We start from the raw sequence: 18,847 nt of genomic DNA, 5'->3' as shown, positions 1-18,847 counted from the left end.
CTTGGAACAAAACACATCAAGCTCATCAGTAGAAAAGACATCTTCCAGCTTCAACATCTTCTCTATCAACCTCCTCTTCCAACCCCCAGGTACCGGGGAGTCCCCAGAGTTGAATGACTCGGCAGTCAACTTTCCCCTTTTCGGAGAGAGTTTCTCCCCGGCCTGCCTCACAGGGACACTAGACATTACCGTCACCGGGAAGAGGTGCACCATTGGCATCCCCTGCCTGAGGGTGACCTCCCGATCTGAAGAGTTCCTGACACTCACTGCCATCCTGTTCACCTGTATGACCGAGGGCTTCTGCAGTTCGGGCCTTACCAGTACGCCAGCAGGTAAGCCTGACTCCTCTTCACAGTCTTCCGAAGCATCCACCAAGTGGGCCTCGGCCTCTGGCTTTCCGGGAAATATGAGGTTTCCCATCACTCTCGCTACTTCCCCAGGCCGTAACACGACTGGGTGAACCACACAGTCCCTCGTTTATGCTCAACATACAGCCCCGTGGGCCACGCACTTCCTCAAAAGCAGCTCGGAACACAGGGTGAATGGACAGTATTTTCAGAAAGCTCTCTCCAGCTTTCTTCTTGCAGGCTCCCAATAGCCTCCTCACAATAGGAGTATTTGCCCCACATGAATTGCAGCTTTGCCCTTCTCAACGGGGTCCGGACAAACCAGCACTAATTTATCAAGGACCTCAGCTACTCCGAAAACTCCAGCTTCAATGACAAGTAGCCATCATATGGATCGTCATCCGTACTAAGCCTCCTGATCTCCAACGCACTGAGTGGCATCAAGGGTAAATATATCAAATACTGGTTTGTAAAATGGGAGTAACCTGAGAGCCGATGTCAAGTATGAATTCCCTCAATCCGTCGCGACACACTGGAGCTTGGCCCGCTAAGCCTGCAGGAAAAGGGTATTTTGCTTTAGGGTGTTCCTTGATATATTGCTGGGAATGTGCTCCCCGCCGAGACGCCAGGCGTTTCCCTCACTGGGTGTCTCCGCTTATGTACACGGAGCTCCCATCCCTTCACACTCCTGCCGACATGTCCCGCTTCACCACAGTTAGAACAGACAAGACTGGTCGCCCCCCTTCTCGCGGGAACCCGTTCACTTGCAGCCCTCTGCCTCGAACATGCTGAGCCTATAATAATTGGCACTTTGAAGCCGGCCACTTTGCCATTTATTCGCCAGGGAGGTAGGGGCCGATACCTACTCCAAATGCTCACCCCTCGCGGGAGGACTCATTAGTTCCTCCACATCAGACCGCTCCTTCCCCCCGCTCCGCATAAGCAAGAGCAACTTGTGTTTAAAGTTTCCGCCCCCGGCTACGGGAAAATCAGCTTCTGATTCAGCACGCTCGTCGACACACCCCTCCTCCTGGAAAGTATGGACAGCCCATGACACCCCCTCTACCGGGGTCCCAATGGTCCCACTGCCGTTACATCAGCGCTAGTCTGAACTAAAGCAAAGTCTTTGCCCGCCGTTTTATCAAACCTCCACTCCACAATCGTAACTGTTCCTAATACTTTGACGGTACGTGAAGTCCGAATTAACAATTCATTGGGACTACAAGTGTCTACCCCACTCAACACACATGCATTCATTACCAGTAACCCCGTGGATTCGCACGACTGCTCAACCCCTGCGGCACCATAAACACGCATCATAATCACTTTACCGGACAATAGTTTAACACACAACCCACTGGATCAATGCTCAGGGCAATCACACAGCATCCAGTGAAATCCATCCGAGGCTATACGGCCGCAAATGAAATCCCACTCGTTTCCTTGGCTGTGTAGATCTGGGGAATACTCCCCGGTCCTACCAAACCCGTGACATTGAGACGGCTCTCCCACCTCAAACCCCGGTTTGTGTGGATGCTGTGTAATTTGCTACCCTGTCACAACTCAGTGCCAAGAAATAACAGACAGCACACTGCACGGGATTAAAGGAATTATATTTATAAATTTTAACTAAAGGGATAGTAAAGAAAAGGAAAAAAAAAACAAAAAAAAGGGTCCCATTATAATTAAACGGTTAAATGTGCCCAAGTTGGAGTTCAACTCTTTTAAAAAGTAATATTCACTGATCCTCAATCGACTTTGGCACCTTTTCCGTCAAATCTCTGTCCCCCACCGGGTCGAATCATACCACCGGTTCTCTCCGGCATCTTCACTCTTCATCACCCGCTGGACAAAGACCCAGCTCACATTCCAAAGCACCCGTTACGCTGTATCTCTAACCAAAACCCAAACACTGCTTCTCCAGAAAGACCAGTACGTTAGCAGTGAGACCCTTCCCAGGGGTTACATTTGTTCTTTTCTACGGGGAGGGGGGATTTGGGGGTCAATGTGCCTGTTCCGTTTTTGTTTGTTTTTTGTATTGGGAGGGGGGATTTGGGGGTCGATGTGCCTGTTCCGTTTTTGTTTGTTTTTTGTACGGGGAGGGGGGATTTGGGGGGCGATGTGCCTGTTCCGTTTTTGTTTGTTTTTTGTACGGGGAGGGGGGATTTGGGGGGCGATGATCGTGCTGCCGTTTTTGTTTGTTTTTTGTATGGGGAGGGGGGATTTGGGGGGCGATGATCGTGCTGCCGTTCTTTTCTTTCTTGGTTTCATGGCTACTCGCAGAAGAAGAATTTCAGAGTTGTATACTTTGATAATAAATTAACGTTTGAACATTTGAATCTTTCTTTTCTCGCTTATGAATATCTGTTAAAACAGAACCCCCTCGTGATGTCCTGTACCTTGAGAGAAGCAGGCACTGGCTGGATGACGAGTCAAAGCTAGAATGTACCAAACGTTCGATAAATGCAAAACTGTGTCAAGACATGTATGAAAGTTATTGAGTGAGTAAACAAGAATTTTATTAAAATTAATCTACAACTGGATGCATGCCTGAGTGAATGGAGTGATGGAATAATATGGTACATTATAGTGCAACAGCCGGGAATCGCATGCATCAGAAAAATGTAGGAGCTGTTTGTGAGGTGGGGCAAGGCTTTTAAACTACACCCACACAATGAATTGACTCCTTAAAGCATTCAATTTTACTACGATTGCCAAAGCATCAGGACACTTGGTTTATTTAATCCAGTGATTCATTGTACAATCAGGTAAAAAGTAATTGCATTACTATTGATACAACTACAGAAAAGATCACGAGACATGGACTCAGACTTTTCCTTTCATTCCAGGCGGTGTTCTTGCGGGCCGGAAGCGTTACAACTTAAGTTCCACACAGTTTTGTTTCAGAAGCGTTTGCTCTTCAAAAGGAGGAACGGACCATAGCAGATCGTGGCACAGGAAGAACTAGGAAGTAAATAAAGCACTTAAGTATGACAATCATTCATTTACCTAAAATATTATAATCTGCGGAGAAGACATAGTTTTACCTTGGATGCGGCAGTGCCTAGAAGGACTTCGCAGTCTTCTGCTTTTGTCCCAGCTCTAGCAGCTGGACAATCAGTCTTCCCAATCAAGACATCCATAACGTAGATAACTCCCTCAAGCACCTAGAGCAAGAACAAAACCAATTTATGCTTCTGTGTCAAGTGTCAAGTACTCCCTTCATCCTGAAATAAAGGTAACATTTTCCTCTCATCTGCCAGGAGCTCTGACCCAGGTAAAGCCCACAGTGCAAAGGCTGTGCTTTTTACGTTTTCCTTGCTTCTGCCAGAGTTCGTACCTTTGGCTGGATCACCTGTCATAGCAACTCCACACTCCAGTTCCTACTTACATTTCAAAACATGTTCTCCGTTCATCCAAACTTCAGAGCTGTGTAACACAGCACACAGTCCTCAGCATTTCTATCACAAGTCACAAGAGATTCTGCAGATGCTGGAAATCCAGAGCAACACACACAGAATGCAGGAGGGACTCCACGGGTCTGGGCAGCAGCTGGATAATTATTTAATTATTCCAATCATTTAATAGCAGCATATCAATTATTACTTCTGTACAACCGTAGAGCAAATAGTTCATGGGGTTTATCACAGATCCTAACCATTTATTACAAAGTGATTCCAGGGTCTGAACTGTGGCTCTTCCCCACATCCCTTGCCATGACTACACCCAGAGTTAATGCATCCCTGAACGGCTCATAATGAATGGAAACAGGCTGCTCGGCCCATCCACAGTAACCTCATGCACTTTTATGCAAGTGCTTGTCCATTCCCTGTTCCAGAGCAGGGAACGGACTGCATGCATCACTCTCTTTCAAGCAGTATATTCCAGGTACTCACCATTCTCTGGGTGAAGGAGGTCCCCCCTGAACTCCCTCCTAAATCTCTTACCTCTTACCTGTAATCTACATCCTCTGGTTTGACTTACCCATGTGACCAATTCGCCTCCTGACCCAGTATGTCTTTGTTCTGTGGGAGGAAACCGGGTCACAGGGCGGAAACCCACGTGGTCACGGGGAGAACCTTACAGACAGCGGCAGAACTCAGCCCAAGTCCCTAGCGCTGTAATAACGTCGCATGAACCAATACTCAACTGTTCCTCCCTCAGCAGGAAATAGTGCCTTTTGAGTCAAACAGCTTTGATTGAGTTTGTGGATAAAGTAAGTTCTGTAGACATTACCTGTGCCTTGGCATTCACATACTGCAAGATCTTGTACAGAGAGCCTTGCTCGGAGCTGAACTTTTCCACGGCGAAATTTGCTATCTTCTGGAAATTAACGTCGCTTGTATCAACCTTCAGAAGCAATGGCTTGACCTGCTGAGTTTGAGCAAGTTGCTGTATCTCTTGAACTTGGTGCTTGGTCTCAGCACAGACAGACAGAAGAGTGACAGAGAAGAGAGCGAATGCCAACTGCCAGGCAGCCATGATCTCTCTGTCTCGATCAATGAACAGACAGAGGAGCTACTGGCTCCCCTGTTCTTATACCATCTCAAATCAGGGGTGTGACGATGATTCTCTATTTGATTAAACATTACGCAGGTGATATTTGGGCATTTTCAAGATAAGAGATAATTAAATGGTTTCTTACAGCAAATAGGAGTGGTTTGTGTGTGTGTTTTACTTTGAATCAAGTTACTCACATCTCTAATCAGATATGATTCCATCAATTTCTCTAACTTACGTTAATGCCCTTCCGCCCCTTCTTACCCCATCCCTAATTTAATTTTTTTTTTCTTCTCTCTTTCCGTCTCACAATAACTTCTTGCCTATTCTCCATCTTCCCCTGGTGCTCTCCTCCCCCTTTCTTTCTTCCGAGGGCTTCTGTCTTATGATACTCCCCCTTCTCCAGCTTTGTATCCCTTTTGCCAATCAACTTCCCAGCTCTTACCTTCATCCCTCCCTCTCCTATCTTCTCCTATCATGCTTACTAATTCTGCGATCCAAGGCTAGCAGTCTCTGTGCCAGAGGGGAAGAAGAACTTCCCACGTAGCTTATCAGGAATCCTTCGTTCTGATGTTACCCAGTTTGCATGGAGCTCAGCCCCACACTTGGTGTCCCCTGGGGAGTGACCCAGCAAGGTGTTCAATTACAGCCCTTCATCAATAAGCATTCACACAGTATTCTCACTTTATAGATGCGTAGAGAGACAGAGAACAGAAACTCTCTGTAGATCCGACCGTTCACCCACACACCAGAGGTCTTTTACCCTGGCCACTTTATTAGGTTCACCTGCTGCTTAATGCAAATGTCTAATTATTCTTGGTCAGACCCCACTTGGAGTACTGTGTTCAGTTCTGGTCACCTCACTACAGAAGGATGTGGATGCTATAGAGAGAGTGCAGAGAAGATTTATAAGGATGTTGCCTGAATTGGAGGGAGTACCTTATGAGAATAGGTTGAGTGAACTTGGCCTTTTCTCCTTGGAGTGACGGAGGATGAGAGGCGACCTGATAGAGGTGTATAAGACGGTGAGGGGAATTGATCATGTGGATTGCCAGAGGCTTTTTCCAGGGCTAAAATGGCTAACAAGAGGGGGCGTAGTTTTAAGGTGCTTGGAAGCAGGTACCAAGGAGATGTCAGGGGTAAGTTTTTTATGCAGAGAGTGGTGAATACCTGGAATGGGCTGCCGGGAATGGTGGTGGAGGTCGACACGATAGAGTCTTTTAAGAAACTTTTGGATAGGTACATGGAGCTTAGAAAAATAGAATGATATGGGTAACCCCAGGTAATTTCTAAAGTAAGTACATGTTCGGCACAGCATTGTGGGCCGAAGGGCCTGTATTGTGCTGTAGGTTTTCCATGTTTCTATGTTTTCTTCTCAGTGCAGAGAGCCCAGGCCAAATCTCTACATCCCTCATGTGGTAATCCGTCATGCCTGGAACCAGCCCAGTGAACCTTTGTTACACTCCTTCGAGTGCAAGTGTATCATAAAAGGATATATGGGATACATTTAAAGCATATTTGTGAGGTCAGATAATCTCCTATTTAGCTAAGCTTAAGAAACAGACACAAATAGAGTTAGATAAGGTTTCAAAAAAAGTAAAGACTTGGATAATATTTATGCAATCTCTCCTAACATTGATTTATTTAAACAAAGGGTTGAACTTCAATCACAATATAATTTGCTATTAACTTATTCCATTGAAAGAAATTTGCTGAAATTGAAAAGTCAATTTTATATGCTTGGAGATAAAAAATAATAAGCTACTAGCATCCCAATTAAAGGCAGCTAGAGCTAAAAGACAAATTTTAAAAATTTGTAAAGGAGACTGTAGTTTAGCTTGTAATTATGAAGACATTAATAAAATTTTTCAAGACTTTTACATTGAACTTTATAAATCTCAGTTTCCAGCTAATCCTTCTGAAATGAATGCCTTTTTACAAAAGATTGATTTTCCTAGAATATCTGTTGAAGATCAACAAACTCTTGATACTCCTATTACTGAAAAACAAATTCAGAAAGCTATTCTTTCAATGCAATCTGGTAAAGCTCCTGGATTGGATGGTTATTCTGTAGGATTTTATAAAAAATTTGAAAAAGTGCTTTCTCCATATATGTTGGAAACACTTAAAGATTCTTTTTTGTTAGGAGAGTTACATCCCACATTATATGAAGCTTCTATTTCTTTGATCTTAAGAAAGATAAAGACCTTACTGACTGTGCTTCATATAGACCTATTTCATTATTAAATGTGGATGCTAAAATTCTTTCAAAAATAATGGCTAATTGACTGGAGAATATTCCAGCTAAGTTTATCACTCAGGACCAAACAGGTTTTGTAAAGGGCTGTTATTCCTTCTCTAATACTCAGAGACTGTTAAGTATTATATACTCATCCTTTTCTAAGACTCCCCAATGTGTTGTTTCTCTTGATGCTGAAAAGGCATTTGATAGAGTTGAATGGAAATACTTATTTAACGTTATAGAGAAATTCAACTTTGGTACTAATTTTAATAAATGGATTAGAATGATATATAAAAGCTCTATTGCTACTATTATTACTAATAATTGCAGATCTCCTTTTCTACGACTTTCGCGGGGTACGAGACAAGGATGTCCAATAAGTCGCCTGTTATTTAATTTGGTGTTGGAACCCTTGGCCATTCCACTTCGTGAAGCTAAAGACATCCATGGAATTTCCATAAATGGGCCTATTCATAAGATCTCCCTTTATGCTGATGATCTCTTAGTTTATGTTTCGAATCCTGAAGAATCCATTCCTAGTTTATTGAAATTATTAAATGAATTTGGAAAGTTTTCAGGATATAAACTAAACCTTCATAAAAGTGAATTATTTCCTCTAAATGATTCTGCTTCTATATATGATGACATTCCTTTTAAAGTTACGCACTCTTTTAAATATTTAGGTATTATTATCACTAAAAATCACAGAGACATTTAGAAAGCTAATTTGGTTCCTTTAGTGGATTTTATGAAGCAATTATTTTGTAGATGGAATCCACTTACACTTTCAATAGCTGGCCGAATTCATGCAGTTAAAATGATGACTTTACCAAAAATTTTATATGTATTTCAAAATATTCCTATTTTTTTAACTAAGATGTTTTTGATCAGGTTGATTCTATTATTTTATCTTTTGTTTGGAATAATAAAAGGCCAAGAATTGGAAAATATTGTTTACAAAAATTAAAAAAGGATGGGGGTCTTGCTCTGTCTAATTTAAGAATGTACGATTGGGCTGTTAGTATATGTTATATGTGTTCCTGGTTCTATTGGGCTTATAAAAATGAATGACAACCTTGAGCTGATGAAATGAAAGCTGTGAAACAATTTTACTTAACCTCGTTATTAGGAGCTTCTTTACCTGTACAACTGGCCAAGATTTCTAATCTAAATTTATATCCTATGATTAAGCAGTCATTACAAATTTGGTCACACACATAAAAGTTGCTGGTGAACGCAGCAGGCCAGGCAGCATCTCTAGGAAGAGGTACAGTCGACGTTTCAGGCCGGGACCCTTCGTCAGGACTAACTGAAGGTAGAGTGAGTAAGAGATTTGAAAGTGGGAGGGGGAGGGGGAGATCCGAAATGATAGGAGAAGACAGGAGGGGGAGGGATGGAGCCAAGAGCTGGACAGGTGATTGGCAAAGGGGATATGAGAGGATCATGGGACGGGAGGTCCGAGGAGAAAGACAAGGGGGCGGGGGGAACCAAGAGGATGGGCAAGGGGTATAGTCAGAGGGACAGAGGGAGAAAAAGGAGAGTGAGAGAAAGAATGTGTGTATAAAAATAAATAACGGATGGGGTACGAGGGAGAGGTGGGGCATTAGCGGAAGTTAGAGAAGTCGATGTTCATGCCATCAGGTTGGAGGCTACCCAGACGAAATATAAGGTGTTGTTCCTCCAACCTGAGTGTGGCTTTATCTTTACAGTAGAGGAGGCCGTGGATAGACATGTCAGAATGGGAATGAGATGTGGAATTAAAATGTGTGGCCACTGGGAGATCCTGCTTTCTCTGGCGGACAGAGCGTAGGTGTTCAGCAAAGCATCGACTTCTCTAAATTCCGTTAATGCTCCACCTCCCCCTCGTACCCCATCCATTATTTGTTTTTATACACACATTCTTTCTCTCACTCTCCTTTTTCTCCCTCTGTCCCTTGCCCATCCTCTGGGTTCCCCCCCCCCTTTGTCTTTCTTCCCGGACCTCCTGTCCCATGATCCTCTCGTATCCCCTTTGCCAATCACCTGTCCAGCTCTTGGCTCCATCCCTCCCCCTCCTGTCTTCTCCTATCATTTTGGATCTCCCCCTCCCCCTCCCACTTTCAAATCTCTTACTCACTCTTCCTTCAGTTAGTCCTGACGAAGGGTCTCGGCCCAAAACGTCGACTGTCCCTCTTCCTAGAGATGCTGTCTGGCCTGCTGCGTTCACCAGCAACTTTGATGTGTGTTGCTTGAACTTCCAGCATCTGCAGAATTCCTGTTGTTTGCATTACAAATTTGGTACTAGTTTCGTAATTTTTTTAATCACAGAAATTTAACCTTCTTAGTTTAATTTATTGAAATTATTTATTTAAAAATGAATCCTTTAGTGAAAGGTTTTATTGGGAAAATTTATAATTTACTATTACAACAGCACAATTACCCTTCACTTAAGATTAAGCAAGATTGGGAGAGAGAACTTAACATGACCTTGATAACAGAGGATTGGTTGCGAATTTTGAAGTTGGTTAACTCGTCTTTGATTTGTGCCAGTCACTCTTTAATTCAATTTAAAATTGTACATCGTTACTATTTGACAAAGGAGAGACTGTCTAAAATGTCTCCTAATGTTGATAGTCAGTGTGATAGATGTAAAACCGAGACAGCTACATTGACACATATGTTTTGGTCGTGTTCTGTATTGAAACATTTTTGGAAATCTATCTTTTCTACAATTCCTAAAGTTTTACAAATTAATTTACAACCTAATAAATTGACAGTTTTGTTCGGTATAATTCCTCAATATATTCATGGTATTTCTATATCAGACCAACATGTAATTGCATTTGTCACGTTATTGGCCAGAAGGGCTATTTTGCTGAAATGGAAAGATGTTTCTGCTCCTATTTCGATACAATGGTTCTCTCAGGTGATGTTACGTCTTAGTTTGGAGAAAATCAGAAGTTGAACTTTTGATCCTCGATTTGATCTCGAGAAAAGGTGGGGTTCTTTTGCCCGCTATTGTCATCTGATTTGAGTTAATTAATATGGTATAATTAATAAACTCTTCTGTTGTAACGACTGGTTATTTAAGTTACTGTCACCTTCCTGTCAGCTTGAACCAGTCTTGCCATCCTCCTCTGACCTCTCTCATTAATAAGGTGTTTTCACCCACAGAATGGCCGCTCACTGGATGTTTTGTTTCTCACACCATTCTCTGTAAACTCTAGAGACTGTTATGCATGAAAATCTCAGGACAGCAGCAGTTTCTGAGATACTCAAACCACCCCGTCTGGCACCAACAATCATTCCACGGTCAAAGTCACTTAGATCCAATTTCTTACCTATTTGGATGTTTGGTCTGAACAACAACTGTTTGTCATAGACATTAATGATCTAGATGATGGGGTGGTAAATTGGATTAGTAAGTATGCAGATGATACTAAGATAGGTGGCGTTATGGATAATCAAGTAAGTTTTCAAAGCTTGCAGAGAGATTTGGGCCAATTAGAAGAGTGGGCTGAAAGATGGCAGATGGAGTTTAATGCTGATAAATGTGAGGTGCTATATTTTGGTAGGACTAATCAAAATAGGACATACATGGTAAATGGTAGGGCATTGTGGAATGCAGTAAAACAGAGGGATCTAGGAATAATGGTGCATAGTTCCCTGAAGGTGGAATCTCATGTGGATAGGGTGGTGAAGAAAGCTTTTGGTATGCTGGCCTTTATTAATCAGAGCATTGAGTATAAAAGTTGGGATGTCATGTTAAAATTGTACAAGGCATTGGTGAGGCCAAATTTGGAGTATTGTGTATAGTTCTGGTCACCGAATTATAGGAAGGATGTCAACAAAATAGAGAGTACAGAGGAGATCTACTAGAACGTTCCCTGGGTTTCAGCACCTAAGTTACAGAGAAGGGTTGAACAAGTTAGGTCTTTATTCTTTGGAGCGTAGAAGGTTGAGGGGGGAATTGATAGAGGTATTTAAAATTATGAGGACGATAGATAGAGTTGATGTTTTCCATTGAGAGAAGGGGAGATTCAAACAAGAGGACATGAGTTGAGAGTTAAAGGGCAAAAGTTTAGGGGTAGCATGAGGGGGAACTTCTTTACTCAGAGAGTGGTAGCTGTGTGGAACGAGCTTCCAGTAGAAGTGGTAGAGGCAGGTTCGATTTTGTCACTTAAAAAAGATTGGATAGGTATATGGACAGGAAAGGAATGGAGGGTTATGGGCTGAGTGCAGGTTATGGGACTAGGTGAGAGTAAGAGTTTGGCACAGACTAGAAGGGCCAACATGGCCTGTTTCCGTGCTGTAATTGTTATATGGTTATATGTTATATGGTTATAACTGAACCTCTTGACCATGTCGGCATGCTTTTATGCATTGAGCTGCTGCCACGTGACTGGCTGATTAGGTATTTACATTAACAAGTTGGAGTACCTAATAAAGTGGCCACTGAGAGGATGTATTATTTTTGAAGTGAGTCATGTCTTTGATGATAAGCCAATGTGAGGTCAATTTGCAGTGACTGACGCTTTGAGTTCGGAACCCAGTTTTGGGATTGATACTCTTGAGCTGTATACAAATATATCTGATATGCTATTTCTGTTTAAACTTTTGTACTCAGACTTGAGAAACCATTGAATGACACATGATGCTAAAAACACTAATCTCAATCAATTGTGGCAGAATTCGATGGGTTGGATACTTGGTTGCTGGGACGTGGGAGGGGTCAGAGATATTCGGCTGCCATCCTTCTTAGCGGAAGGCAGAACTGCTGCAAGTGTTATGTAGGCTGTCCTCGGGTTTTTGTGTGCCCATCATGGATTCCGTGTGCCCATCATGGTTTTTATGTGCCCATCATGGTTTCCGTGTGCCCAACATGGTTTTCCCTGTACCCAACATGGTTTCCGTGTGCCCATCATGGTTTCCATGTGCCCATCATGGTCTTCGTGTGCCCATCATGGTTTTCGTGTGCCTATCATGGTCTTTGTGTGCCCAACATGGTTTCCGTGTGCCCATCATGGTTTTTGTGTGCCCATCATGGTTTCCGTGTGCCCAACATGGTTTTCCCTGTACCCAACATGGTTTCCGTGTGCCCATCATGGTTTCCGTGTGCCTATCATTATCTTTGTGTGCCCATCATGGTTTTCGTGTGCCCAACATGGCTTTCGTGTGCCCATCTTCATACGGAAGAGCTCTCATAATATTAACACATTCGAAAGTCCAGCGTATGCAGATACATTCATTCCTACAGATAGCAGAATGAACTACCTCTCTCTTCCCACACCTTTCAGCAACTGTTCCTACTTATCAATCATATGTGCTTTGATGTTATTGGTCAACATAACGTGGAGATATGGTTACCATGCTGAATAATTTAAGGTCATGGCATAGGAGCAGATTTAGGCCATTTGGCCCATCCAGTCTGCTCTACCATTCCATCACAGCTAATTTACTATCCCTCTCAACCCCGTTCTCCTGCCTTCTCCTCGTATCCTTTGATGCCCTGACTAATCAAGAGCCTATCAATCTCCACTCTAAATAGACCCAATGACATGGCCTTCGCAGCTGTCTGTGACAATGAATTCCACAGATTCACCACCTTCTGGCTAAAGAAGTTCCTCCTTACCTCTGTTCTAAAGGAGAATCCTTGTATTTTAAGGCTGTTCCCTCTGGTCCTCCACTCCCCCACTGCTGGAAACATCCTCTCCACATCCACTCTATCTAGGCCTTTCATCATTCGATAGCTTTCAATGAGATCCCCCCCCATTCTTCTAAGCTCCAGTGAGTACAGGCCCAGAGCCATCAAACACTCCTCATATGTTAACCCCTTCATCCCCAGGATCATTCTCCTAATCTTCCTCTGGACCTTCTCCAATGCCAGCACACCTTTTCTTAGACAAGGAGCTCAAAACTGCTCGCAATGCTCACATTTTTGAGGCGAGTGCAGAGGGTGAGCACCAGTTGCCTGCCCTTTGATTGCCGAGGATCACTCTGCTGCATCACCAGAGAGGGAGGAGTCTGCCGCTGTGCCCGAAGAATGTTACCCAGGTTTTCTGCGTTTTGTATGTGCACTCAAAAAAAACCACTCCACTCTGTCCCTCTACAGCCTGGAGAAATCTTGTCAGAAGGGGTTTTAGTGGAAGAGCTGCTGCCAAAAAAGGCCATACATCCAAAGTGGGAACAAAGCCGAGAGATTCATCTGCTCACAAAAAGACAAGGTCTGGGGGGCTGAACAATGGTAGCGAGTGCTCTGGACTGACAAGTCAAAGTTTGAAACTTTTGCCTCAAGCAGGAGGCAGTTTGTAGAGGAGCTGGAGAGCGCTACATAGGTGAGTGTCTTCAGTCAACAGTGAAGCACAGAGGGGGCTCCCTGTGGGCTTGAGGCTGCAAATGGAGCTGATGATCTGATCAGAGTTAGTGGAATCCTAAGTGCAGAGAGGTACAAACAGATTCTCATCCATCACACAGTACCATATGGGGAGGGACTGCATCTAATCAGTCCCAACTTCATTCTGCACAGGACACTGACCCCAAACATGCAGCCAAGGTCATAAAGAACTATCTTCAGCAAAAAGGAGGGGTTCCACAGCAGATGGTAAGCCCCGATCTCAACATCATCGAAGCTGTCTGGAATTTCCTAAAGAGACAGAAGCAAGTGAGACAGAAAAACTGCAGACTCTGGCTGTCTCACGTGCCAAAGTGAGAAGAAATAATATTAAATCATTAGAAAGGGATGACATAGGATCAGAAGATGTAGAGTCTCTATGGGTTGAGTTAAGAAATGGCAAGGGTAAAAGGACCCTAATGGCAGTTGTATACAGGCCTCCAAACAGCAGCCGGGATGTGGATTACAAATTACAGCAGGAGATAGAAAAGGTCTGTCAGAAGGGCAATGTCATGATAATCATTGGGGACTTTAACATGAAAGTGGATTGGGAAATCCAGGTCAGTGCTGAACCTCAAGAGAGAGAATTTGTAGAATGTCTGAGGGATGGCTTTTTAGAACAGCTTGTTGTTGAGCCCACTAGGGGATCGGCTGTGCTGGATTGGGTGTTGTGCAATGATCCGGAGGTGATAAGAGAGCTTAAGGCTAAGGAACCCTCAGGGAACAGTGATCACAATATGATTGAATTCACTTTGAAATTTGAGAAGGTGACATTAAATTCCAATGTGTCGGTATTTCAGTGGAATAAAGGAAATTACAATGGCATGAGAGGGGAACTGGCCAAGGTTGACTGGAAAAAGATGCTAGCAGGAAGGACAGCAGAGCAGCAATGGCTGGAGTTTCTGTGTAAAATGAGGGAAGTGCAAGACAGATATATTCCAAATAAGAAGAAATTTTTGAATGGAAAAAGGACACTACCGTGGCTGACAAATGAAGTCAGAGCCAAAGTAAAAGCCAAAGAGAGGGCATACAAGGAAACCAAAGCTAGTGAGAAGATAGAGGATCAGGAAGCTTTTAAAAACTTGCAGAAGGAAAAGATGAATTATGAAAGGAAGCTGGCGACTAATATCAAAGAAGATAATAAAAGCATTTTTAAGTATATAAAGGGTAAATATAAAGAGAGTTGAGGGTAGATATAGAACCAAAAGAAAATGGCGCTGGAGATATTGTAATGAGAGATGCAGAGATGGCAGGGGAACTGAGTGTGTATTTTGCATCAGTCTTTAAGTGGAAGACATCTGCAGTATACCGGACATTCAAGAGTGTCAGGGAAGTGAAGTTTGTGCAGTGAATATTATGACTGAGAAGATGCTCAGGAAGCTTAATAGTCTGAGGGTGGATAAATTTCCTGGACCTGATAGAATGCACCTTCAGGTTCTGAAGGAAGTAGCTGGAGAGATTGTGGAGGCATTACAATGATCTTTCAAGAATCGATAGATTCTGGCATTGTACCAGTTGACTGGAAAATCTCAAATGTTACTCTGCTATTTAAGAAGGGTGAGAGGCAACAGAAAGGAAACTATAGACCTGTTAGCCTGGCATCAGTGGTTGGGAAGTTGTTGGAATTGGTTGTTAGGGATAACAAGATAGGCCAAAACCAGCATGGTTTCCGGAAAGGAAAATCCTGCCTGACCAGCCTACTGCAATTTTTTAAGGAAATTACATGCAAGGTAGACAAAGGAGATGTGGTAGATGTGGTGTACTTGGATTTTCAGAAGGCCTTTGACAAAGTGCCGCACATAAGGTTGCTTAACAAGATAAGAGCCCATGGAATTACAGGGGAGTTACTAGCATGGGTGGAGCATTGGCTGATTGGCAGAAAACAGGGAGTGGGAATAAATGGATCCTATTCTGGCTGGCCTCCGGTTACCAGTGGAGTTCCACAGGGGTCAGTGTTGGGACCACTGCTTTTTACAATGTATGTCAATCATTTGGACTTAATGGATTTGTGGCTAAATTTGCCGATGATACAAAGATAGGTGGAAGAGCAGGTAGTGTTGAGGAAACAGAGAGCCTGCAGAGAGACTTAGATAGTTTAGGGGAATGGGCAAAGAAGTGGCAAATGAAATACAATGTTGTAAAGTGTAGAGTCATGCACTTTGGTGGAAGAAATATACAGGCAGACTATTATTTAGATGGGGAGAGAATTCAAAACTCAGAGATGCAAAGGGACTTGGGAGTCCTTGTGCAGGATACCCTAAAGGTTAACCTCCAGGTTGAGTCTGTGGTGAAGAAGGTGAATGCAATGTTGGCATTCATTTCTAGAGGTATAGAATACAAGAGCAGGGATGTGACGTGGAGGCTCTATAAGGCACTCGCGAGACCACACTAGGAGTATTGTGTGCAGTTTTGGGCTCCTTATTTTAGAAAGGACATACTGCAAAGAATTATCTGCAGCTTAATGTGAAAAAGACTAAGGAGCTGGTGGTAGACCTGAGGAGAGCTAAGGTACTGGTGACCCGTTTCCATCCAGAGGGTCAGTGTGGACATGGTGGAGGATTACAAATACCTGGGGATACGAATTGACAATAAACTGGACTGGTCTAAGAACACTGAGGCTGTCTACAAGAAGGGTCAGAGCCGTCTCTATTTCCTGAGGAGACTGAGGTCCTTTAACATCTGCCGAACGATGCTGAGGATGTTCTATGAGTCTGTTGTGGCCAGTGCGATCATGTTTGCTGTTGTGTGCTGGGGCAGCAGGGTGAGGGTAGCAGACACCAACAGAATCAACAAACTCATTCGTAAGGCCAGTGATGTTGTGGGGATGGAACTGGACTCTCTGACGGTGGTGTCTGAAAAGAGGATGCTGTCTAAGTTGCATGCCATCTTGGACAATGTTTCCCATCCACTACATAATGTACTGGGTGGGCACAGGAGTACATTCAGCCAGAGACTCATTCCACCGAGATGCAGCACAGAGTGTCATAGGAAGTCATTCCTGCCTGTGGCCATCAAACTTTACAACTCCTCCCTTGGAGGGTCAGACACCCTGAGCCAATAGGCTGGTCCTGGACTTATTTCGTAATTTACTGGCATAATTTACATATCGCTATTTAACTATTTATGGTGCTATTACTATTTATTATTTATGGTGCAACTGTAACGAAAACCAATTTCCCCCAGGATCAATAAAGTATTTTCTCTATGACTATGACTATGACTATTTGTACCTAGCTGCTAAAAGGTGATGCGTGCTTCCTTCTTCTACCTGGCTAAAGCCTTGCTATCTCATCTCATCCAGGGCTCGCTGAACTCAACACGTCTACCCTTCACCCTGACAGGAACATACTGCTCCTGGACTCCTGGTATGACCCTTCAAAAGCCTCTCATTTGCTAAATGTTCCTTTACATTTTGATAGTCACCCAGTTGACCCCAGCTAGATCACGCCCAAGGCCTTCAAAGTTAGTGCTGCCCCAGTTCAGGACTTCAACCTGTGGACATATCCTATCTTTTTCCATAACGATTTAAAAACTAGTAGAATTGAGGTCATTGGCCCCAAAGTGCTTCACTTAATTAGCCTGTTTCCTAAGAGGAAGTCCAGTATTGCTTCTTCCTGAGTAGATTCCATCTGGGCCCTTTGCATTCTAGATAGCCCAGTCAATTGAAATCGCCAGCCTTCTCGCACCAGCCTTCTGTTCTCACGACGATGTGCAATTTCTCGACACTTCTGCTCCTCACGTCCCTGTTGGCTACTGGGGGCGGGGGGGGGGGGGGGATGTCTATAATGAAGCCCTACCAAAGTGACATTCCCTTCTGTTGGATCCTGATGTTTTCGTGATCCAAAGGTTCTTCAGAACGCAAGAATGAGACATAAACTTGTTGCTTACGATCATTTTATTAAGTGTAACAAGGTTACAGAAGCACAAGACACAAAGGGAGAGAACTAAACAGTAATGTTGTCTTCTCATACCAGACTACAGGGAACAGAAAATTAGATTATGAGAACACTCAGTCCTCGTTTATTGTCATTTAGAAATGCATGCATGCATTAAGAAATGATACAATGTTTCTCTGGAGTGCTATCACAGAAAAACAGGACAAACCAAAGACTAACACTGACAGAACCACATAATCATAACATATAGTTACATTGAGAGTTATGAAGGAGGGAAGGGTTGGATTGATCTCAGAGCAGGTTAAAAGATCGGCACAACATTGTGGGCTGAAGGGCCTGTACTGTGCTGCAATTTTCTATGTTCATGAGGAGACCTTAACTCCTTACAGACAGCGATGGGAATTGAACCCCAATCAGTGATTGCTAGCTCCGTAAAACATTGTGTTCTCTGCTTCCCTACTCTGTTGCATATAAGGGGGAAAAATTCCTCCTTTGTATATGCTAAGATGTATGACACAAAATGGAAGCTTGTAAGACAAAATTGGATTAGTCTGGATGTGGGAATGTTTTAAGAAAGTACAAGGAACAGGTCCACAACATTACTTTGAAGCCTTATTGCGAGTACCAGTCTACAGACTTGTGTGCAGATAATGGTGAAAAAATTGTTTGCAAGAATACTGGGGTAAATATTATATTTGATTTCTGAAGAGAACTTGAAAGATAATTTCTTTGTGCAAGTAGGGAACCTTCTTTTAGGCCGGGTTACAATTAGCACTAGCAACTGGAGATAGAGACAAGGACATCGAGAGGGAGAGAGAGAGAGAGACTGGAAAAGCTGTTGGGCATCTGTAGTTCCCTCCGGCAGTATATTGTGTGGAGTGGCTTAGTGATTGGTTGCCAAGTATTATTTTGCCTTTTTTACTATTTTATTAATTATTTTCATTCTTTCTGGTATTTTATTCTTTATATAACTCTGATAAAGTAATTTCTTATAACCTTTCACACGTGTACAGTGATCCTTTGTTTATGGATAACTCTTGCTGCATCAGAAAAGAAGAAGGAACAAAATTTTGAAATATTTTAGTTATGCCTTCATGGTAATAGTCTTTGACCTGTGTAGGCAAGGAGAAACATTGCTATCCTAGGCTTTAAGTTTTAATTTTCACAAAGGAAAAAATAATAGTTTGAAACCAAAATCTCAAGAAATTACTTTCTCGAATATGTTTGCCACATGTAAAATCCAAATATTAGTTTCCAAAAATTTACCAGTCTGAGTGAATATATTTGAATATGAAGTGTACATAGTATTCTGGGATAGAGAATTCCAAAGATTCACAAGGAAATGACTAAATAAATAAATACCTTTCTACCTTTCCTAAATGGACTGCCCTTTTTCCTTAGATTATACCCACTAAGTTCAGGACACTCCAGCCAGTGTAAATGGCTTCTCAACATCATACCTGTCAAACGCACTTAAAATCTCTTCTCAATA

General features: G+C 42.9%; 1 protein-coding gene across 4 annotated transcripts in view; it reads right to left on the bottom strand.

Moving 5' to 3' along the window:
* Positions 1-2,923: 2,923 nt before the first annotated feature.
* The window catches only part of LOC134350746 (cyclin-dependent kinase-like 4), a 74,694-nt gene continuing 58,770 nt past the window's right edge, over positions 2,924-18,847 (bottom strand). For all 4 annotated transcript variants that reach the window (XM_063056378.1, XM_063056382.1, XM_063056380.1 and 1 more), the window contains 2 exons: positions 3,395-3,514; positions 2,924-3,311 (listed from right to left, as the gene is read on the bottom strand). In XM_063056378.1, the coding sequence (XP_062912448.1) occupies positions 3,222-3,311; positions 3,395-3,514 (210 nt within the window). In that variant the 3' untranslated portion in view covers positions 2,924-3,221. The remainder of the gene's footprint in view (positions 3,312-3,394; positions 3,515-18,847) is intronic.

Source organism: Mobula hypostoma, chromosome 8 (assembly GCF_963921235.1).
Source record: "Mobula hypostoma chromosome 8, sMobHyp1.1, whole genome shotgun sequence".
NCBI lineage: Eukaryota > Metazoa > Chordata > Chondrichthyes > Myliobatiformes > Myliobatidae > Mobula > Mobula hypostoma.
Note: the sequence above shows the minus strand (reverse complement) of the source record. Positions and strands in the feature narration are given on the sequence as shown.